General features: G+C 42.3%; 1 protein-coding gene across 4 annotated transcripts in view; it reads left to right on the top strand.

Annotated features, from left to right (window-relative positions):
* KCNK12 (potassium two pore domain channel subfamily K member 12) overlaps positions 1-21895 on the top strand; it is a 232546-nt gene that overhangs the window by 191144 nt on the left and 19507 nt on the right. For 2 of the 4 annotated variants that reach the window (XM_088450685.1, XM_088450687.1), the window contains one exon: positions 6846-7737. In XM_088450685.1, coding sequence (XP_088306811.1) covers positions 6846-7737 — 892 coding nt within the window. Of the gene's footprint in view, positions 1-6845; positions 7742-21895 lie in introns of those variants that run through there. The other 2 variants (XM_088450688.1, XM_088450686.1) reach the window with 2 other exon arrangements.

The following is a 21895-nucleotide window of genomic DNA, read 5'->3' as shown; positions in this document are numbered from 1 at the left end:
AAACAACATCTAAAAAAGCCATTACAGTTCTGGAACAACATCCTATGGACAGATGAGACAAAGATCAACTTGTACCAGAGTGATGGGAAGAGAAGAGTATGGAGAAGGAAAGGAACTGCTCATGATCCAAAATATACCACCTCATCAGTGAAGCATGGTGGTGGTAGTGTCATGGCGTGGGCATGTATAGCTGCCAATGGAACTGGTTCCCTTGTATTTATTGATGATGTGACTGCTGACAAAAGCAGCAGAATGAATTCTGAAGTGTTTCGGGCAATATTATATGCTCATATTCAGTCAAATGCTTCAGAACTCATTGGACAGTGCTTCATAGTGCAGATGGACAATGACCTGAAGCATACTGCAAAAGCAACCAAAGAGTTTTTTAAGGCTAAAAAGTGGAATGTTATGCAATGGCCAAGTCAATCCCCTGACCTGAATCCGATAGAGCATGCATTTCACAAAACTGAAGGGAAAATGCCCCAAGAACAAGCAGGAACTGAAGACATTTGCAGTAGAAGCCTGGCAGAGCATCACCAGGGATGAAACCCAGCGTCTGGTGATGTCTATGCATTCCAGATTTGCAACAAAGTATTAAAAAGTGAAAGTTGGATTTAGGATTGTTTAGTTTGTCCCATTACTTTTGGCCCCTTAAAAAGTGGGAGGCACATATAGAAACCGTTGTAATTCCTACACCGTTCACCTGATTTTGATGTAATTACCCTCAAATTAAATCTGAAAGTCTGCAGCTAAAGCACATCTTGTTTGTTTCATTTCAAAGCCATTGTGGTGGTGAATAGAGGCCAAAATATGAAAATTCTGTCAATGTCCCAATATTTATGCACCTGACTGTATATATATATATATATATATATATATATATATATGTATATATATATATATATATGTTTATATATATATATATATGTATATATATATATATATATATATATATACACACACACACACACATATATATGAAAAGTGGAGACTTCCAGCGCCTACTAGTGGTAATGTGATATGGTGCATTCAGTGCAAATATCTGATAAAATGAAAAAATAAATATAAATAGTCTCATAACTGTTTCTTCAGACCAGCTCTAGGTCCATGCAGGTAGGATATCATATGAAAGGGATATAAGCAGAGCAAGATAAAACCACTGTGCATACTTTCTTAAAAAATTTAGCTTTACTCAGATATCTATCTCATATATATATATATAGAGAGAGAGAGAGAGAGAGAGAGTGTTATAGAGAGTAAGGCCAGTTGCAAACCTGCCGATTTTGGCCGGCCGGGGAAGTACCTAGCGGTAGCCAGACGGTGTTTTCCAGGCACTCAGAGCCTTTCACAAGCTGCGGCTTTGAGCCGCTTTTAAGGTGTTTTTTTTTAATCTATTGGGCATGTGCAGCAGTAGCAGCAGCTACACAAGCCTGGCCGGCACAAACCACTGTGTGTGAAAGGAAATAATGTTTCCTATACACCACTGGCGTGCAGGGACGGCATGGATAAGGCACGGCAGCTGTCCTGCTCAGTGGATACTCCCGGCTGTTACACGGCAACCGTGCCGAGCCTGGGCCGTGTGAAAGGATCTAACTGCTTCCCTGCTTATCTTTTTTTCACACCCGGCTTTTTGCCGCCCGGTCAAAACCGGCAGGTGTGAAACTAGCCTAACAGACTTGGTTCTCTACACATATATATATTTCACAATCGCTTTATATTTAAAAACATTTTAAAAAAGCATAGCAGTAAAATCAAAGAATAATTCTGCATACAGTGGTTAGTAGCACACGTACAAACAGAAAAAATATTAAGAGCTTATATGTCCAATAATGAATCAGGTTACATCTGGCACATATAGAATGACATGATGTGCATAACATACTATAAATTAATTTTCTGCTACCTTATATACTGGCCTTCTCTTCAGATGCAGTGTCTATGACCCAGGTGACTGGGGGAGCTGGGGACAACAGTTTCTCCTGTCCCTGGTTTCTGGCTAAAAACGGCCGTCTCCTAAATATCATTTATTTTTCATTTTAAGAGTAAGGGGTCTATTTATTCTGTTAATTATCTGGGTCTGAATGGACACCGATAAGTAACATACTAACTCGACACGAGCAATTCATCATTGCTCTGGCGCAGAAACAGCTGATCCGAATATTAGCTGTCTCCCTGAAGCGCTTCACAGCTCATTTCGGAGCAGTGACACTAGTGCGCATGCGTGACTTACAGTTAAAATCAATGTCATTGAATGGTAAGTATGCATTAGTTAGCAGCAAATCGGTGGTCTAATTAAGAATAGCATGGAATTTTCATGGATGATTTTCTGTGATATCTTCTGCTTACCTTCTCTTGATGAATGGCCCGGACACTTTCTACAATTGCAGGTGAAAATGTACATTTTGTAGAAATGAAGTGATAATGAATAGAGCCCTAAGAAAGAGCAAAGTAACTGTGCGTCTTGGTAAAACCATGCTGCACTCCAGCTGGGGGAGATGTAACATGTGCAGAGAGATTGATTTGGGAGGGGTGTGTCCAAACTGAAATCTAAGGGCCATATTCAATTTGAGGCGAAAAGCCGCTATCTTTCGCCTCAAATTGAATATGGCCCGACGTCATTTTCGCCTATTGTCATTATCCCCGTATTCAATTACAAAGACTTTTTGCCGGTGCCTTTTGCTGGCGAAAAAAAGTGCAGAATTGGGGTTTAGGGGTGCAGGCTTAAAAAAATAGCCTGTACCCCTGGGAATGCCCCCTAACAACAATGTGAGTCATAAAAAGTAAAAAAATAAATAAATCAGGACACACCAAAAAAATATTTTCAATTTTGGGGTTCAAAAAAAAATTAGGGAACAAAGTTCTAAAATAGCTAAATTGAGTCCAGAGGGGTTCCCTTATATGCGGCAGGTGTTTTCTTCATTGCAGGAGTAGCGGCAGGTGCATTTTTGAAGAATTTTGAATTATAAGTTTAGGGACTTAAAAATATGCTTGCACCCATTTTCATGTACCCCAAATTTGATGGGCATAGTTATTTCTCCCCAAAAAATTGCTAAATGCTCTTCTGCATCACCTTCTTCAAAGCCACATTTATGCACCTAACGTGGCTATTTAAAAACCCGACTTCCCTTTTGCATGCAAAAACAGGGGTACCCATATTGAACCCCATGTCTGGACATCTTTAGGGGGGTCCTAGGATGATTTCCCAAAACTTGCTTTTTTTTCGCCGCTCTAAGTTTCGCCGTATTAAATTGCAGGCAAAAACCCATTATCGTTCACCGTATCATTCACCGCATTCAATTGCAGGCGAAAACCCATGTCATTTTCACCTATTGTCATTATCCTCGTATTCAGTTACAAAGACTTTTCGCCGGTGCGAAACGTTAATGGAAAAAAATGGGGATAAGTTTTCTCCAGCCTTTAGCTGGTGAAAAAATGTGCAGAATTGGGGTTTAGGGGTGCAGGCTTAAAAAACCTGCACCCCTGGGAATGCCCCCTAAAAACAGGTGTGTCAAAAAAAGTTTTAAAAAAAATTGGGACACCCCAAATAATTTATTAGAATTTTGGGGTTAAAAAAAAATGGCGAACAAAATCCTAAAGTAGCGAAGTACCCATAGTGATCCCCCATGTCTGGACATCTTTAGGGGGTCCTAGGATGATTTCCCAAAAATTCCCTTTTTTTTGCCACTCCAAGTATCACCGGTTCCCGTTTTCGCGTCCTTTGAAATTGAATACGGGGAATATCGGGCACGCGTGCGATACTTTCCGCCTGGAAAACAGCCGAAGGAGGCAAAAAGTCCAGCAGGCGAAAAGTCTGGACTCACCTCAAATTGAATGCGGGCCTAAGTTGCAGTTTAAAAATAAAGCTGCCCAGCATTTGTGGGCTACATGCTGAAGCAGCCAGTATTTACCCTGCATGCAAAATAAAGGTATGTATTTGCACCCCTCACATTGCAACATGGTTTGTCCAGGTACATAATTACTTTCTATTTCTTACTTTTTGCCCAACTCTGAATCAGACCTATATTCCGCTGGACTTTACAATTGTGATTGTCCCGTTGCAGGGCCTTGTCCCTCACCAATGAGGCCCATACCTCCTCCCTCTCGCTAAGCCCTCATGGTAACTTTGGGCTAACCAGCGATGACACCAGGCAAAACAAAATGACAAGAGAGGCAGATGCCCCTACCCTGAATCCGCACCTGTATATTAATGTCATTATCTTCATTTATACCTTTTTTTTTCCTTTATTTGTGTGTAGTAATTTTCTTAAGGATCTAAAAAAAAACTTGAGAATTCTCTTGCAAAATAGTGTACTATTTATATGTAAGGAAGAAATAAATGTATATATAGATAGAGTAGATATGTACATTTTCATTTGTCTGACATTTGTTAATGCGCCACTTGTCACATAATATCTGGCATGCACCTTTGTATTGAGGCGCCCTGCATTTCCCCGCTGTGAGAGAACCTTCTGAAGTACTTCTGTGTAGGACTGTTTTATATAGAAGAATAACTACAATGCACAGTAGAGTACTCTTAGAGATATATATTTTGATGCTGAGCAAGTGTTGAATTAACTTGGAAGCTAAGGATGTGTGTATCTTTTGGAGAAGTACATTCCAAGCAAAGCTAATTTTAGATGCGTTAAGAAGATGTTGAGTGGAAACAGACAGTGTCGGACTGGGGCACGAAGGGCCCACCAGGGGATTTCAGTGGTAAAGGCCCTTGCTTAAGGAGTGTGGCCACCAATCAGAGGGGGTGTAGCCAAACATTACAGGATAGATAGGAATGAACGCAAAGCTACAATGACATGTGTCGTTACCACCCACCTTGATTGGCAGGAGTGTGAATCTTTTGTTAATTTTTCTATAGAGGCGAACCAAGCACCCGGGCTTATCCATGGTTCCTGCTCCACCAGGTAACTGACCCTCTAATAGACTAATAGAATAATTGGAGTGTACTGTCTGGAACCTGACCACTAAAGGAGGTGGTGGGACCCAGTGGCATAACTATAAATTTTGCTCCCCCTTGCCAAAAAAGTTTCTGGCACTCCCCTCCAAAAAAAACAAACAAGCCCAAAGACGATGTTTTTCTGCGCGCACCTCTGGCATGCACACTCCCAAAAAAGGTTCATGGTTTTGTGATACAGTAATGCCCCTTACTCATTATGCCACACTTTGTAATGCCCCATATAACACATTATGCACCATTAACACATTATGCCACACCGTAATGCCCCTATAACACATTATGCCACACAGTTATGCCTTTACAACGCATTATGCCACATAGTAATGTCCCTCACACATTATGCCACACAATGCCCCTTATAACACATAATGCCACACAGTAATGCCCTTTATAACACATTATGCCGCACTAAGTAATACCCCTAATTGCACATTGTGCCACACAGTAATGCCCCTTACACATTATGCCAAACAGTAATGCCCATTACATCCCACACTGAAATATCTACCTTACCAGCCCTCATCTCCACTCCTGCCAGTCTGTCACCTCAGCTCAAGACAGGTTGGACAGTTTCTATGTCCGTGTAGAACCAGATTATTAGGAACATAGCTTATAACCAATAACCTGTGTGTATCAAGTTAGTGCTCCTTATGCAGTGCCCCCTGTATTAGTGCTCCTGTATTTGTGCTATTATGCAGTGCTTCCTGTAGTGGTGCCTCTTTTACAATGCCCCCTATAGTAGTGCCCATTATGCAATGCCTCTTGTAGTAGTGCCCCTTATGCAATTCCCTCTGTAGTAGTGCCCCTTATGCAATACCCCCTGTAGTAGTGCCACCTTATGCAATGCCCCCTGTAGTAGTGCTCCTGTAGGTGTGCCCATTATGCAGTGCTCCCTGTAGTAGTGCCCCTTATGCAATGCCCCCTGTAGTAGTGCCCATTATGCAGTGGCCATGTATTTGTGCCCATATGCAGTGCCCCTGTAATTGTGGCCCCTTCTGCAGTGTCCCCTGTAGTTGTGGCCCCTTATGCAATGCCCCCTGTAGAAGTGCCCATTATTCAGTAGATGTGCCATATGCAGTGCCCTTTGTAGTTGTTGTCCCTTATGCAGTGCCCCCTGTAGTAGTGCCTCTTATGCACTGCCCCCTGTAGTAGTGCCCATTAGGCACTGCCCCCTGTAGTTGTGCCCATATGCAGTGTCCCCTGTAGTTGTGCCCATATGCAGTGCCTCCTGTAGTTGAGCCCATATGCAATGCACCCTGTAGTTGTGGCCCCTTATGCAGTGCCCCCTGTAGTTGTGCCCTTTAAAGTAGCGCCCCTCCCAGTACTCACCTGTCCATGCTGGGCATCGCTGACTCCACACGCCGCCATCCAGGCTGTCGTTGCCACGCTGACTGGATCGAACTTGATCCAGCAGGCTCCTCACAATGCGGGTAAAGTCATGACGTTACCCGTACACTGCATCACTGGGAATGATGGCTTCCTTAGCCTCTGATTGCTTCAGAGGCCAGCGGCGTTCACAGTTGCAGTGGCGTAGCAATGGTTCCCAGTGCCCTCAAGCCACCGCGGGGTCTTTGGGCGGGCCATTGTGATGCCACTGGTGGGCCCTCAAGCTCATGCTCACCGTGTATTTCCCCTCTACCCCTGTAAACCCTGGAAACAGGACAGTTACATTTTTAGCAGTAAACTGTAATTAAATTAAAGTTGCGGATCTGATTACTAGCATGTTTTACAGATTATGGTTTCCACGAGGCAGGATCAAAAAGGAGTTGAATTCATTTAAATGATAAAGATAAATGAATTCTTAAATTCATTGATGCAAACGCAATGCAACATTCACTGCTGTTCGCCACATAATTATTTCTTCTCTGCTTTTCAGGCTTTGGAATGACCACACCAGCCACTGTCACAGGAAAGGTGTTCCTCATCTTCTATGGTCTTTTCGGGTGTGCTGGAACCATATTGTTCTTCAACTTATTTCTGGAAAGGATAATATCTCTTTTGGCATTTGTTATGAAAGCTTGCTATGAAAGACGACTTCGGCGAAATGGGCTTCTACCTCCAACCATCCGCAGAGGATCGTCCATCTCTGAAGTTGACAGCCTCGTTGGGTGGAAGCCATCAGTCTACCATGTCATGCTAATTTTGGGTATATTTGCTATTACCCTCTCTTGCTGTGCGTCAGCCATGTATACACCAGTGGAAGGGTGGAACTACATTGACTCTTTGTATTATTGTTTTGTCACCTTTAGCACCATTGGATTTGGAGATTTGGTAAGCAGCCAAAACGCAGAGTACAAATATCAGGGATTATACAGGTTTGGAAATTTCATGTTTATACTATTGGGAGTTTGTTGCATTTACTCACTTTTTAACGTCATATCGATTGTAATCAAGCAAGTTTTAAACTGGATTCTAAAAAAATGTAGGTGCCGATGCTGTAATAAGTGCCATAAATCCAATACCCGTCTTGGGCGTCGAAATGCCATCACCCCTGGAGCTCGATTCCGCAGGAACCAACTTTCGATGGAGAATGATGGGAATTATGACAGTGACACGGAAGGCAGGAGATTGTCCGGGGAGATGATCTCAATGAGGGACCTCACAGCATCCAATAAAGTGTCTCTTGCCATATTGCAAAAACAGTTATCTGAAACAGCCAATGGTTACCCTAGAACTGTATGCATCAATACAAGACAAAATGGCTTCTCAGGAGGAGTCGGAGCTTTAGCCATCATGAACAATAGGTTGGCAGAAACAAGTGATTCTAGGTAGAGTCTTTTCAAATTTCTAAAATTTCGGTATATTTTTTTAAAAATAAAAGCTGTCAAACATCGTGGTAAATTTCCTGGAAATCCACGTGCCAAGCCACAGATTCTTTCTGCATTTAAATTATTTTGCCCATTTCCATTGTCATCTACTTACATCTCATGTTTACAAGTAAACTGTTGTTTTATTCTTCTCAGGCAAATGTCATATGTTTACGTCTTTTACCTAAACTGACTGTGGAAAGTCGGAAAAAATACGAGCTTGCTCTGTTTTGAAAGTCTTTGTCATATTCTAGAATCAACCAAAGCCTCGCTTATAAGACTCAGATATTTTGCAGGTTTTTAAGCACAGGCTATAGAAAAAAATTAAGGCTCTGCGCTATTTTGGCGAGGATTGGAGCAAAAAAAAAATTAGTCTATTTTTGCACGTGCAGTTCGTACCATAAAGCCATACATGAAAAGAAAACAAACACATATGATGCATTGAATTATGATGGTGTGCAATTTTATCTCAAAACAATTTATTTTTATACATATATTATATTTTAGGGTTATTACATTTTTCTCAGCTTCAAAAATAAATAAACAAATAAATAAATTTAAAAAAGAAGCCATCTCACCTTTTGTGAAATTGTAGATTGTTTTGAAATATTTCAGAGGTTTTTTCCTGCAGAAATATGACACTACTAAACTAATAACTTTCTAACTTGAGATAAAATACAGCACACAGGAGATTGTAGCCGGCCTGCAAACCACTCTACTGTTGAGTTATTCAAACAATCCTAAATCAAACAATCCTAAATTGGCTTTTAAGAATTCCTAGACAAAATCGGATTTCTAGCAAGACATAAAGGTGAAGTGCCTGTTGGTGGCTAGCGAGTCTCATCCATGTAAATTCCATGCAATTCTTAACAAGACCACCCATATGCTGCTAACTAATGCATACTTACCATTCAATGACATTGATTTTACCATCGTCTCCCCTTATTTGAACCCTCACGTAACTTATCACACCATTGGGGGAGATGCAGAAGTGCCTTAACTCCTGGCATTTAAACCCAGTCATATTCTTGCATACCCCCAACAGTTTCATTTACTAGAACAATCACAATTTTCTGTGGGCAAAAACGGAATGGTCTATCGAACCAAGGGCATGGCCTCTTCACTTGCAGCCCGGTAAGTTAAGGTAAACATCTATTTTTGCCCTCATTTGTCATTCACTTAGGGATATATGTTCTAAATACAAAACTTGAATATGAAATAGCCATATATTTGGTATACCACAAAAACTGATTTTTACATTTTATTTTCTCAGCAAAATGGATTTATTCAGCAATTTGTTTCTAAGCATAACCTACTGAAATGTCAAATAAAATCTCTAAAAAAACTTTCTTAATTATAAACATAAAATATGTAATCGTGGTTTACAACCCCTTGTTTTACTACTAACCTTTTGGGCAATTACAGCTGTGAGCCTATTTAGGTAAATCCCTACCAGATTTGCACATCTGAACACTGCACTATTCAACAACGGGTTATTGTAATACTTCTCAAGTTCTATCAGGTTGGATGGAGACTATTGCTGAATGGTTTAGCAGTTTTCAATTTTACCCAATGGGGTTGAGGATTGAACTTTGAAATTTAGTGTTTGGGCTTTTTTGCCACTCCATTATGGATTTTGTTACCTGCAAGCAGGTGGTAATGTTTAAGCTGAGGAAAGATTGGTTCATCTGTAATCCTAAAGTAGAGTATCTGATGCGTTTCATTTTGGAAATCCACAATTTCATCAGATGAAGTTGTGGGCTATTCCACAATGAGGCACATCATGTATGTTACTTTGGGAGTACCACTGGACCAATCTTTCTTCAGCTTAAACATTATGCACCTGCTACTATACAGGGGTAGTGTTCTTGTTGATAGCAGGCAGTGTTATACCATTTTTCCACTGACCTGAAAATCCCGGGTTATTGCACGTGAACGCGCATTAATCCAAGTATTTGTCTGTGGAAATGGGCCCACCCAAGTCCAGTCACCCAGGAAGCCAACCCTGCTAGCGAGCAGTGATTTTCCCGGGAAGGACCCAGGTAAGGCTCAGTGTAAATGGATGACAGTCATCCAACCCGGGACCCGCTTACAGCACGGGGAGAGACGCATTCCGGTGCAAGGATATGATGTTATCTCCAAGCACCGGCACTGCACCCGTGTACCATGTGAAAGGCGCTAATCTGGGAATAACCCAGATCGGTGCCGCAGTGGAAAATTGGTCTGTCCTGGTTTGGAACTGTGGACCAGATTCAGACCCAGACGCTAAGAAGCATTCACTCGTAGCTGCCGATGGTTCGCATTGTACGCGTGCATATGCATCGCAGTGCGTGTACCACTGCAAAAGATCAGGAAGCGTTCGCTCACCGAGCATAGACAGCCCACTAGAGTGAGTGACAGGAGAAGCCGTTTGTGGGTGGTGACAAGGGCTGGCCACTAGAAACGGGGGGAGTGTAGATGTGAACACAGGCGTGCCTGACCGAAATACAGCCGTTTCAGAGGCGTGCATAATTAACAGGCAGCGTCATAGTACACGTCACCTGGTTGTATTTCACACTGAAGTGATCGCAGTGCTTGAGGTAGGGTATAATCTACCTCAAGCGCTGCTTTTGTTTCCAATGGTACTCGAAGGTGCCGATGACTGAATACACTTCCTGGAGATGACGTGCGCAAGTGGGCGTCTTAAGACAGGCTGGAGGGAGTCTGCATACACAAAGCGATAGCACGCCAAGACTTACGAGCGTACGCATCTAGCGACCAGGTCTAAATCGGGCACTGTGTTCCAAATCTCGGGTCACTCTGAGACTTGAAAAAGGGTATTAGTCTTACTACAAACTTACCACTTGGTATTAACATCAAGAAGGTCACTCTTGGTCTCTTGAGACCATAGGATCTCCCACATGTTTTGTAGGCAAACAGTGGGCCTGATTCAGAGCCGAACACTCTGACCAGAACGCTCTGATCAGAGCCAAAATCACTCCCACTGACATCACTCCCACTGACACCCCATGTCAGTGGGGCCGGACCCAGACGGTAGGCGTTCCCATGGGAACGCCTCCGTCTGGCAGCCACGCCCCCGGCATGCCCACCAAAGGGAGCGTGCTGTCACTCACCATCGACAGCACGCCCCCTTTGGTGCGAGACCCCGAGCAACGAATTCCTCGTCGCTCGCCGGGTCTCGCGCATGCGCACGACGGAGCTCCCTCCGTCGTGCGCATGCGCATTCGGCCACCATCGACCCACTTGCAAGCGTCCTTCGCTCGCGAGCGGGTCTGCATCAGGCCCTCTGTTCAAGCTCTCATGAGAGTTTTCTTCAACAATAGTTTTACTTTTTTATGCTCTTCATATTGTGAAGATTTGGAGTCTAATGTTGATCCATTGTTATTTTAATTTAGCTCTACCATGTACAAATGCAACTCTGAGTTGACACAATGGCTTCCTTAAAATGTGCCCTTCTCTCACAGATGCTTATTTTGAAAGGATAGCCTGTTCCAGAGCACTTCAAAGCTGTGCCATATTTTTTCCATTTCTTCATGATGAACTTGGCAATTCTCCAGAGGATGTTATAACTAGAGATGTGTGCAGAACCCTGTATTTTGGTTTTGGTTCTAAATCATCCTTGTGTTTTGGTTTTGGCAAAACAACTCTCAAGTGTTTTGGTTCGTATTCGGTTTTGGTTTTCTTGAAAAATTGATAAAAACAGCTAAAATCATGTAACTGTAACCTGTTATTGTTCCTTTAGTAATATTAATTTCCAGTCAATTTTGACCACCTCACAGAACCTGAAATCCGAGTTCAAAATTGTAAGAAGACCCGAGTCAGGAATCGGTTCTACTCAGAACCCTAAAGTGATACTGAACTGGGACTCAATTTGACTTGAAACCCCTAAGTTCGGGTGCATTTGGTTTTCTCAAAAACCGAAACGCTCATTTCTAGTTAAAACCCTTTAAATTTCACTTACATCTTTCTTTTGATTGGTATTTTTTCAATAACCCTTTCTTGTGTTTGCTTTAACAGTTCTTTAATCTTAATAATGAAGCTCTTATAAAATGCACTAAACAAATGTAAGACCTCTGACAGACAGGTGATTTTTAAATCAATTAAAATACTTTAATACTAAACAGATTGACATTTGATTAATTAAGTGACCTCTGAAGACAACTGATTGCTCCAGAGTTTATTTATGTGAGTACAAACGCCATCAATGATTGTATTTTTTTATCCTTAATTAGGATAAACATTTTACAATTGTTTTTTATTTGACATGGCAAATTATTTTGTGTTGACCATTGGTACGAATCCCCAGAGAAATCCATTTTGATTCCATGATATAAGAAAAAAAAAAAAAAGTAAAAATGTCAGAGGAGATAAAAATCTTCTACAGCCGGTATTAATAATGTGTATAAAATAAGTTCTTCTGATGTTATCACTTTTAGGGTTCTCAGGAAAACTTGTGTTACTGGTTTTGTGTTACTGTCACTTATATCCTATATATAGAATAATTCACTCCGTACTGTAAAATACATTTTTTCGCCAAATGGAAATCATCTTGTATTTCAGAAACTGGTAAATAAGCACTTGGCCTCCAACCTTGTTCTTTTATGTGATCACAAAACTCCTCAGTGTCTAATAGCTATATCATTTACAGACGGGAGAGCATTATGACATATAGTATATACATGAGATATAGAACTGACCTAAAAGTGTTTTATGTAATGCATTTTGAGCTGCTCTAACAGAATATGGCACTACTAACAATTGTTTTATTTAGTAAAGAAACATAATAAAAAATAAAGTTACTGGAGGAAATCTGTATGGAAGCTTTATAACTTTTATTATTCAGTATAATACATTTTCAACATTCAGATACAGATTCTGCAATGTTATGGAATTCAGCTGTTCTACACCTTTGTTATGCAAAAGGAGAATACTGTAGCACCTTATGCAAGGTCTCCTAACGTTAATATGTACTCAGTAAATAGTTCCTGCCCACTGGTACTACAGAACTTGCTTTAAACTCTCTCTGACAGAATGCATAACAGGCAAGATATAAAATCATCTCTACCCGTGAGCAACTTGTTAGTAAACAAATAACTAAATAAGGGGGAGATTTATCAGGTGGAGAAGTTGCCCATAGTAACCAAACAGCTTCTACCTATCATTTTATAGAATTTATTTGATAAACACTACCTCGAAGCTGATTGGTTGCTATGGGCAACTTCTCCACTCTTGAGATGGCTTGATACATCTCCCCTTAAACAGCAAGATGGTCCTGCATTTGTTTAATTAAGTAAATGAAGTCAACTGATAAATAGTTTGATCCTTTCGCCCAAATTTTCCCCTTGACCTGATGATGAAGCTCTCTATAGCCACACCCAATGCGCCTTCTTATCATACTTGTGATCGCTTATCGAGGAGTCCGGGAGAGCTGGGAGGCTAGAAGATGCAATCCACTGCGAATTGCATCATGGCAACCCACCCCCCTCTAGCATACCTCCCAACATGACCCTCTCCAGGAGGCACACGATGCTCTGGTCCTGGATTTCCCTGGTAAGAGGCGGGGCTGCAGTCCAAAATTCAAATAGGGGAGTCACACCAACTGTCATTTCACACACTGCCAAACATCACTGGCTGGGACTGGCAGTTGGTGTGACTCCTCTATTTGAATTTTGGACTGTACTGCAGCCCCCCCTCCCTCTGGAGCCTCCACCAATCATAAATTACCAGTAAGTCCAGGACCAGAGCATTGTGTCCCTCCTGGAGAGGGTCATGTTGGGAGGTATGCTCGAGCGTCATGCAACAAATAAAGTCGCTATGCCGCAGTGGGCAGGGTCATGATAACAGGTATCGCATCGCGGTGCGGCCTTATGCCCTGCAACTGTCACTTGGACATCTCCTCTGTAATATAATATAAGTAGGGAATTATACAGATATCTGATCTAAGGGGACTATTGGCTAACACAGCACAGAAGTACAGATGTTCAGCAATCCATAGCAAGCAATCCCTAATTAGCTTACATTAATGTAGCATAAGTTTTACACAGTGCAACCAAACTCCATAGCCGCTGTACTAGAAAGGGTTTTTATTATATAGCCTCCTAAACTTATTTTACGCCATTAGGCGATAATAAATTATACTTTTTGGGGACCCACTTCCACCACTGATAATGTACTCCTATACACTGACATACACTGCGTGGACAATGATCCTACGTGTAGGTGTGCTGTACAGGGGATGTAGAATAATATCATGCATACATATTCATTATTCATACAAAGACAGGACAGCACTTACAGGTTTTCTGAATGCCTCCCACAGAAGACTCGCAGATCATGCATGGCTTGTTTGTCACTTATGCATTGTTCTCTATTCATGTCAGCCCAATCTCTTTTATTTTACAACACAACACTGTAATTAATTTTGTATGAATAACAGTTTCCAGTGCAGCTGCAAAAAAAAAAAAAAAATATCAAGGAGAAATGTTTTATCATTGCCACAAAGGAAAAGTTCATTCGTATATGAAACCAACACTAAACAAAACTGAATTAAATCTCTATATAAATAGGATAGCTATAATAATGAGTGAGATTAAAGAGATTAAAGTCCCCGGTGGGCCCCACAGGCAGTGGGGCCCACCGGGGTCTTCCCCTGTACCCCTGTTGGCCAGTCCAACCCTGTATGTGGTTTCCTTTCAGAGACCCAACACGTTCTGAAAGTCAGAAAGGTAAAAAGTGTTTCCTTCGGTAGTCACTGTGAAGACCACTGCTAGATAATTTATTAAGGAGGGCAATATTGAGGAGGGTATGAAGAAAGTCAGGGCCCGTTTTAAATGTGTTTATTCACAACATTCCTAAACTTTTATCCAGGAAACACTATAATGTTCCAAGGATTCTACATACTAGATCCAATTACAGTATGTGTACAGGGAGAAAATAAATAAACTTTAGGAACTCCCTACAACTCATGTTATGTGAAAACAAGTAAATTAGGCAGCAAAAAAAAAAAAACCTCTGCCGTAACATATATTATTATTTTTTTTTTGTACTTTGGACTTTCAGAGAAATATAGCACCAGCCAGTGAGCAACCACTTTATGACTAAATAGAGATGCTCTGACAATAAGGGAAACACCTAACAATAATAATATTATTAGTATACAATATTCTATAACATTTTTTTTTCTTTATAGTTCCATTTTAATTTACGCATTAAAGACATTCTGTGCCACGGTATGCCAGCCACTGCAATAAACTCTACTTCATCTGTAAATATTACTAACAGTTACTACTACCACACCGGCCACACCATTATTTTGATCCTAACCTTAACCATAGTGAGTGCTGAAACCAAGTTCCCAAATCAAGGCTTAGGAATCCGAAATAGAACAGGTCTTCCTCTGCTAACCCCCCCCCCCCCCGAAACATTCTATTTATTAGAGTAAAGTGAATAATCCATTATGCCTATGGATTGTAATGATGCTACTCCTCTCTGAAGCTAAGATTGCTACTATAATTGTCATACACAATGCTTCATTTGTAAAAAACACGAAAAAAAAACAATTGTAACTCGAAAAACTTGAGTTCCTGACAACAAAAACCCAAATTCCGGTCAAATTGGGGAAACGGCCAGCATATGTATGGGGCCCATTAGCCACTAGATTTAAAGCAGCGGTTAGTTTTAAGTCATATATGCCTACTCTACCGGGAGTCTACCGATTTTTCGGTTAACCCCTCCCCTGCATCCTCGAAAAAGCAGGCATATCTCCTGCATCCCGCCCAGTGGGCAGGATGGGGAGAATTTAGAAGAAATTTGCGGGTTCGTAAATGACGCGAATTGTAGCTCTGCCGTCTCCTTGTGGACCCACGAAATGCGGGCTTTTCCTGTAAAGGGGGTGGGGCATAAAGGCGGCTGTAGTTTGGCCCCGACTCCCAAAGCCGAGAGCAGCAGCTCCTCCCTGGGCTGCTCCTGGAAAGGATTCATTAAATGTCGGTAAGTATGTTTTAAGTGCAAAACCAGGTTGCAGCTATAGGTCCACATACATCTGAGATGTATTGGGGTAATTCCCTAATCCCCAGATGCTGGGGTCGGGGCATCTGTGATATCCAACATGTTGGTTTTCCCTGATTGGTAGATCTCGACCAAAATATGACTGGGATCAGCAAATCAGGGATTTTTTAACATGAAGAATTTCACAGATTCCCCAACATATCGGCGATCATTGATGGCATTTCAGACTGGCAGATCGGTGTTCCGGTCCGATCGGGCAATCGGGGAAACAGCCAGTAGATGTATAGGGGCCTTTACTCGCAGCAAACGCACTGGTGTTCACAAATCTCGGGCTATTACATTTGGGCCATATACTTGGAGGACATAAAAGGAGGACATTTTAGCCACTACTGCTATAGTAAATGTTAGTTCACAGTTTCCAGTTGTCAGTAAATTTACTTGCACATTAAAAATAAAATGAAAAAAAAATTAATAAAACAGATTACCATTTAAAAAAACAACAACCGATCAACGGTGAAACTAAAGCATTCTACTAAATTATGCTAAATATGGTCTATGAAAACTCTATATTTATTGGATATAGAGTATAATGTTATTAAAATATTAAAATTAGCAGTAAAAATGCCATACTCAGCGAGGTAGTACTGCATCGTCAGCCATACATACAATACAGAGAGAGAGAGAGAGAGAGGAGGGAGATTCTAACAAACAAAAATGTGATAGCCTGCCATTTGCAGGCAGCTTTGAGATTATGATGATTTAGATTCTAGATTTAAAGTTGAAATATCTTAAAAGACAAAACCAGGTTGCTTTTACCTTTTAAATTACTGCCTCTTTAAATCTAGCAGCTAAATCTCACGGCTGCCTGCAACTCACAATGTTTGCATTTACTCCATAGATAGTGCTGTAGGCCCATTCAAACCGGTCATTAAAAATACATTTGGAGGGGACGTGGCCTGGCTGGCTCTGGGTACGGACGTGCTGCTTTCTAGCTCCCGCAGCTAGGACAAACACTGACTTTAGGGACATATTACCCCCCGATAAGGTCCATACTGTCTCCCCCGTTTGGGCAGCTCAGATGCCCGTCACAGCTACACTCGGACTCTCTCTAGACCGCCCGTCCACCCGCAGGCTACCTCTCCTGAAGCCACGTCCTCTGGTAGTTGCTGGGTCCCACCGCGACACACATTCCTCCCCCACTGTGCGCAGGATAATGGCAGCCCCTCCGGAGGCAACCCCAGCGGTGTGGCCCCGGAGCTCCCTCCTGATGCCCGGCCGCCATCTTGGAAACCTCCTCCTGCAGGCTACTGTCTGTGGATGCAGGAGCTGTATTGCTTCCTGCCTGTCTGCCGTGCCCTCCTCATTGTGCTGTGTCTTGGCTGTCCTGCTGTGTCACCCCCCTGGACTGGACTGTCAAGGCTTGCTCCTGGAGCCCTGTGTGCAGCAGTTCTTCATTTGCCTGCTGCAGCACCACCCTCTGCTCTATTCAAGTTGCTGTTAGACCTCTCTGATGCTGGCTCACATCTGGGGGACCCTAAGGCAGGTATTGTGACCTGGTGCATTCTTTTCGAGTCTGTGGGATGATATCTATATTTCGTCAGGACTCTGGGCCTGATTCAGACCCGCTCGCGAGCACTGAGCGCTCGCAAGCGAGTCGATGGTGGCCCAGTGTGCATGCGCATGATGGAGCCGGCTCCTTCGTGCGCATGCGTGAGACCTGGATAGCAACGGGCAAAGTGTCGCTCCGGGTCTCGTACCAAAGGGTGACAGCACACCCCCTTTGGTGGGCGTGCCGGGGGCATGGCTGCCCAGATGGAGGCGTTCCCATGGGAATGCCTACCGTCTGGGGCCGGCCCCACTGACATCACAAGTGATGTCAGTGGGAGTGCTTTCGGCTGTTTGAGCCGAAAGCACTCCTGGGCTTGCGGCAACGAGACCCTATCACAATGGTCTCGTCGCAAGCCCGATGGTCTTGACCATCGCGACCATCTTCCTGGCCGCTCGCTATAGCTGTGGGTGGTCACCCACAGCTATACGAGCGTCCAGGAGGCTGCTCTAAAAATTAAGTATGGCCCTGATTCAGAGCGAGCGCTCTGTCAGAGCGTCCGGTTCTGAATCAGGGCCTCTGGCTGATGATTTTTTCCCTCCCCCTGCTTCACTTTGGCTGCTGTCCATTCCACACAGTGTCCAGCTATACTCATACCCACCAAGTCACACCTGCTCTGTTGCCAGACATACAAAAAACGCTCCTATAATTATGTGAGATCCTGTCTTGCTACCAATCCCACGCAGTGTCCGGCTATACTCATACCTGCCTGGCAGCCCCTGCCTTGTTGTTGGAGGTGCAGAAAATGTTCCTATAATTGTGTGAAGTCCTGTCCTATGATGCCGGCCTAGCCACTTTATAGTGGGTATGGAATAGCGACAGCCTTACCCGCGGCACATGCTGTGAGAATTATTTCCTATTGGTGCCTGCTTTACAAGTTTTTCACCTGCTTTCACCTACCTGCTTCATGGGGAAAGATAACAATTCCCAGAGGAGAGGTTCTACTCACCCTGCTACTACCCTCTCTCACTCTGACCTGCAGCAGTTTCTCCTACCCTCTGGTACTACCTTGACTGGAGAATCATCTCTACATCCCTCCCCCCAGCTCTCCCCTGCCTCTGGCTCATCTTCCCAGACGGATGAACCCCACCTGAGCCAGGACACAAACATGGATGTTGGAAGTGTCTCACAGATTTTACAACTATTGCGGTCTATGCCAACCAAGCAGGACTTTGAGCAGTTGGAACATAGAATCCAGGACACTGTCCGCACAGAAACAGCCTCCATTCAGTCTGATGTATCGCATCTTGGTACTAGGTTGGCCTCCCTGGAAGACTTTACTGCTGATTTTGTATCATCTCATAATGCACTCCGGGAAACTGTGATCTGGCAGGCAACTTAATTCAGACTCCTCCAAAATCAGCTTGATGACTTCAATAACTGAGGTAGGAGGAATAAATTACGTGTCAGGGGAGTATCAGAGGACGTACCATCTCAGGGCCTCATCAATTTCCTTACTTTTCAACAAAATCTTGGGGTAGGACCCTGGCTCCACCTTTCTGTTTGACAGAGCTCATCGTGCCCTCCGGCCTAGGGGTGCTCCGACAGATCACCCACGAGACATCATATGTCGCCTACATTATTATAACCAGAGAGAACATTTTATGTAAAATTCGTCGTCTGGATGACATTGATGTTGATGGCCAACGTATCCAAATCTTCCAGGACCTTTCTTGGGCAACCCTTCAGAACCGAAGATTGCTACAGCCTTTGACTTCAGAGCTCCGTAAGCTGAATATCAAATATGACTGGGGCTTCCCGTTTAGCCTGCAGGTCTTCCAAAATGGGAAATTAGTTGTTCTAAAAGAACCGGATGATCTCTTCTTCTTCTGCTCTGCCATAGGCATTCCACAAGTTGAACTTTCAGACTGGCGGGACTCTCTCCTGGGTTCTGTTCCTCCTGAATTCTCTTCCCATGAAGGCAATTGGCTACCTGTGGGTCGAAGTCCTAGTTCTCCCAGATGACATCGTGATGTCTCAGGTTCAACCCCACAGTGATGAACCGTTTAATCTCTACCTGGGCTATATGGCTCCTTAGATGCATCCCTTAACATTTTTCCCACAGTTACCCTTCTTGGAGGTTTTTTCTCAGGGTTTTTTTTTCATTGCATTTAAGGGAGGGGAAGACTTGGGGTAGAATATAGAAAGGGTAATTATAATATTAAAAAAAAAGATAGAAACTCCCTCCCTGAAATTTTGTAAGTATGATTCGGTTTGTGATACTACATTAGATAAAATTGCACCTATTGTTTATTGTGTTTGCTAAGCACTTTTTCTCAATTTTCACTATATAGTGTACCTTTATTTTCCTACTGTTGGATATTTTTTTCTGCTTAGGCTATAAGTTAAAGGCTGATGCTGTGATAAATCCCCGGTGACCCCTACACCGCCTAGATTTTCCCTTGATCCTATCTATCATGCCTGAGCTCCCAAGGGCCGGTTATTTTTTTCCTCAGTTCATTTAATTGTGATGTTTTATGTTTTATAGTGATCGCTGTTTCTTTTGTTGTCTGTCTCCCTCCCCCTCCTCTTTCTCCTATTGTGGTTTTCCTCCCCCTTCCCACATGTCAAGTGTCTGATTTATGGGACGGCGGTTAGCATGCAGGTGAAGACTATTAAAGTAGCCTCCCTTAATGCCTCCCTTATTTTGCTGGTAAAGCTGGAGTAGTATGTGTTCAGGAAACCCATTTTAAAAAAAGGATTGGTCCAAGATTCAGAGACCATAATTACCCCACTTCCTTCTTCAATAACAACAGTGATGCTAAAACATTGGAGGTCACTATACTGTTTTCCAAATTGCTCCCATTTCAGGATTTTGTACAGATTGTTTTGGAGGAAGCTAGAGTGTTAATGGTTAAGTGTACCCTGTTTGGCCAATCATATTTGCTTATTAAAATGTATGCTCCCAACCAAAATCCAGTTCAGCTTTGCCTTGTAAATGCCTGCAACTTTAAATAAACGATCGAGATCAGTCTGCATCGTGCACTTCCGGCAGACTCAATCTCTATTACATCCTGCCCTTAGTTTCTACCAATTATTTCTATATCTATATTTAATTGTATGTACTATTCAAGGCAATATTCTGATGATATTAGATATCTGTCTGTTGCTAGAGATTTATGTTTGCTTTAAAATCAATAAATATATATTGAAAAAAAAAAAAAACATTTGGAGATGAGAAACATGTAACAGGATTTAAAGATTGACCCTGCAAAGTGTTGGGCAACAATTCAGCGCAGGAATTGTGTTCACCGGAAATATGTGTAAATAACGGTTATTTTACACCACATATCCAAACATTTATCTTGACCACCTCCCTTTTCTAATAATTATTTATTGTTTTCTAAAAAAAAAAAATTAAATGTAAAAAAATAACTAAAAACAGACAAGTCTGACTTTTTGTGCCATTAAATTTAATGTTCTTATTTCAATTATATTAGTCTAGTTATTAATATGGTCATTTATTGCCTTTGATAAGTTATCACATCACCATATATATTAACCCTGATACAGTGACATCAACTTTTTTCAAATAATTTCATGCTATACCATAATCACCAAGCTGCAGTTTGCACAATGATGAGAATGTACATAACAACGTATGGCTAGAACACGCTAGGAAAGCATGTTCCAGCTACAGTATCAGCAAGAGCACATAGCAGGTTATAGAAGGTTTCACGTGCTCAGATGCTGAGTGCATATCTCTAACATATCAGCACAATGCGGTGGTGTTAAGTGCCTCTGATTTACAAATTAAAAATTAGTTTCAAGACGTCGTTGTAAGTTATAATTTTACAGATGTGTATAGTTTGAAATGGAATAGTAACCGTTAAAAAATGTTTCTTTAATGACAAATGTGCAAATATTTTAGATTTGGTAATGTCATTTACAATCTATTTTACATGAATAAATCACAGAACAAACTCTCATTAAGATTTTATATGCTTTAGAACCGGTTTAGACAGATCCCCCAACCCCCCACGCCCCCTCACGACCCAAGAGAAAGTCAGATTTTTTTTATTTTATTTTTTTAGAACAAACACTTTGTAGATAAAAACATAAGTCCCCTATTACCTTTTACTTACAGCTACCACCCACAAGGACCACATACTATAGGTCCTCAGCTGAGTGGCCCCCACTATACCACCCACAAGGACCACATACTATAGGTCCTCAGCTGAGTGGCCCCCACAGTTCCGTAGAAATGAAGGTGACATGATATATTTTCCTGGCTGTATGGCCAGGGCCGATGAGACGTCCACAGGGCCCCCTCAGCAGCTTGCCTGGCTCCTGCCAGACCCCTAAAAACAGGCTTGGGCCATGGTCATTCTTACCTGCTCCTTTCAACACCCCTGTGAGCGGCTGAAGGTAGGGTGGTGGGGTTTCATCATTAGGAAACCATGGTGAGACGCAACTAACTCAATATGCATCATGTATTTGTTTCAGTGACTCCATTGGTTACATAGGAAGACAAAAGATACTTTTTTTAATTCAGAAAATAAAGGT

This window comes from Taudactylus pleione, unplaced genomic scaffold (genome assembly GCF_031769625.1).
Source record: "Taudactylus pleione unplaced genomic scaffold, aTauple2 ptg000522l, whole genome shotgun sequence".
Taxonomy (NCBI): Eukaryota; Metazoa; Chordata; class Amphibia; order Anura; family Myobatrachidae; genus Taudactylus; species Taudactylus pleione.
This window is presented reverse-complemented; position numbering and strand designations above follow the sequence as displayed.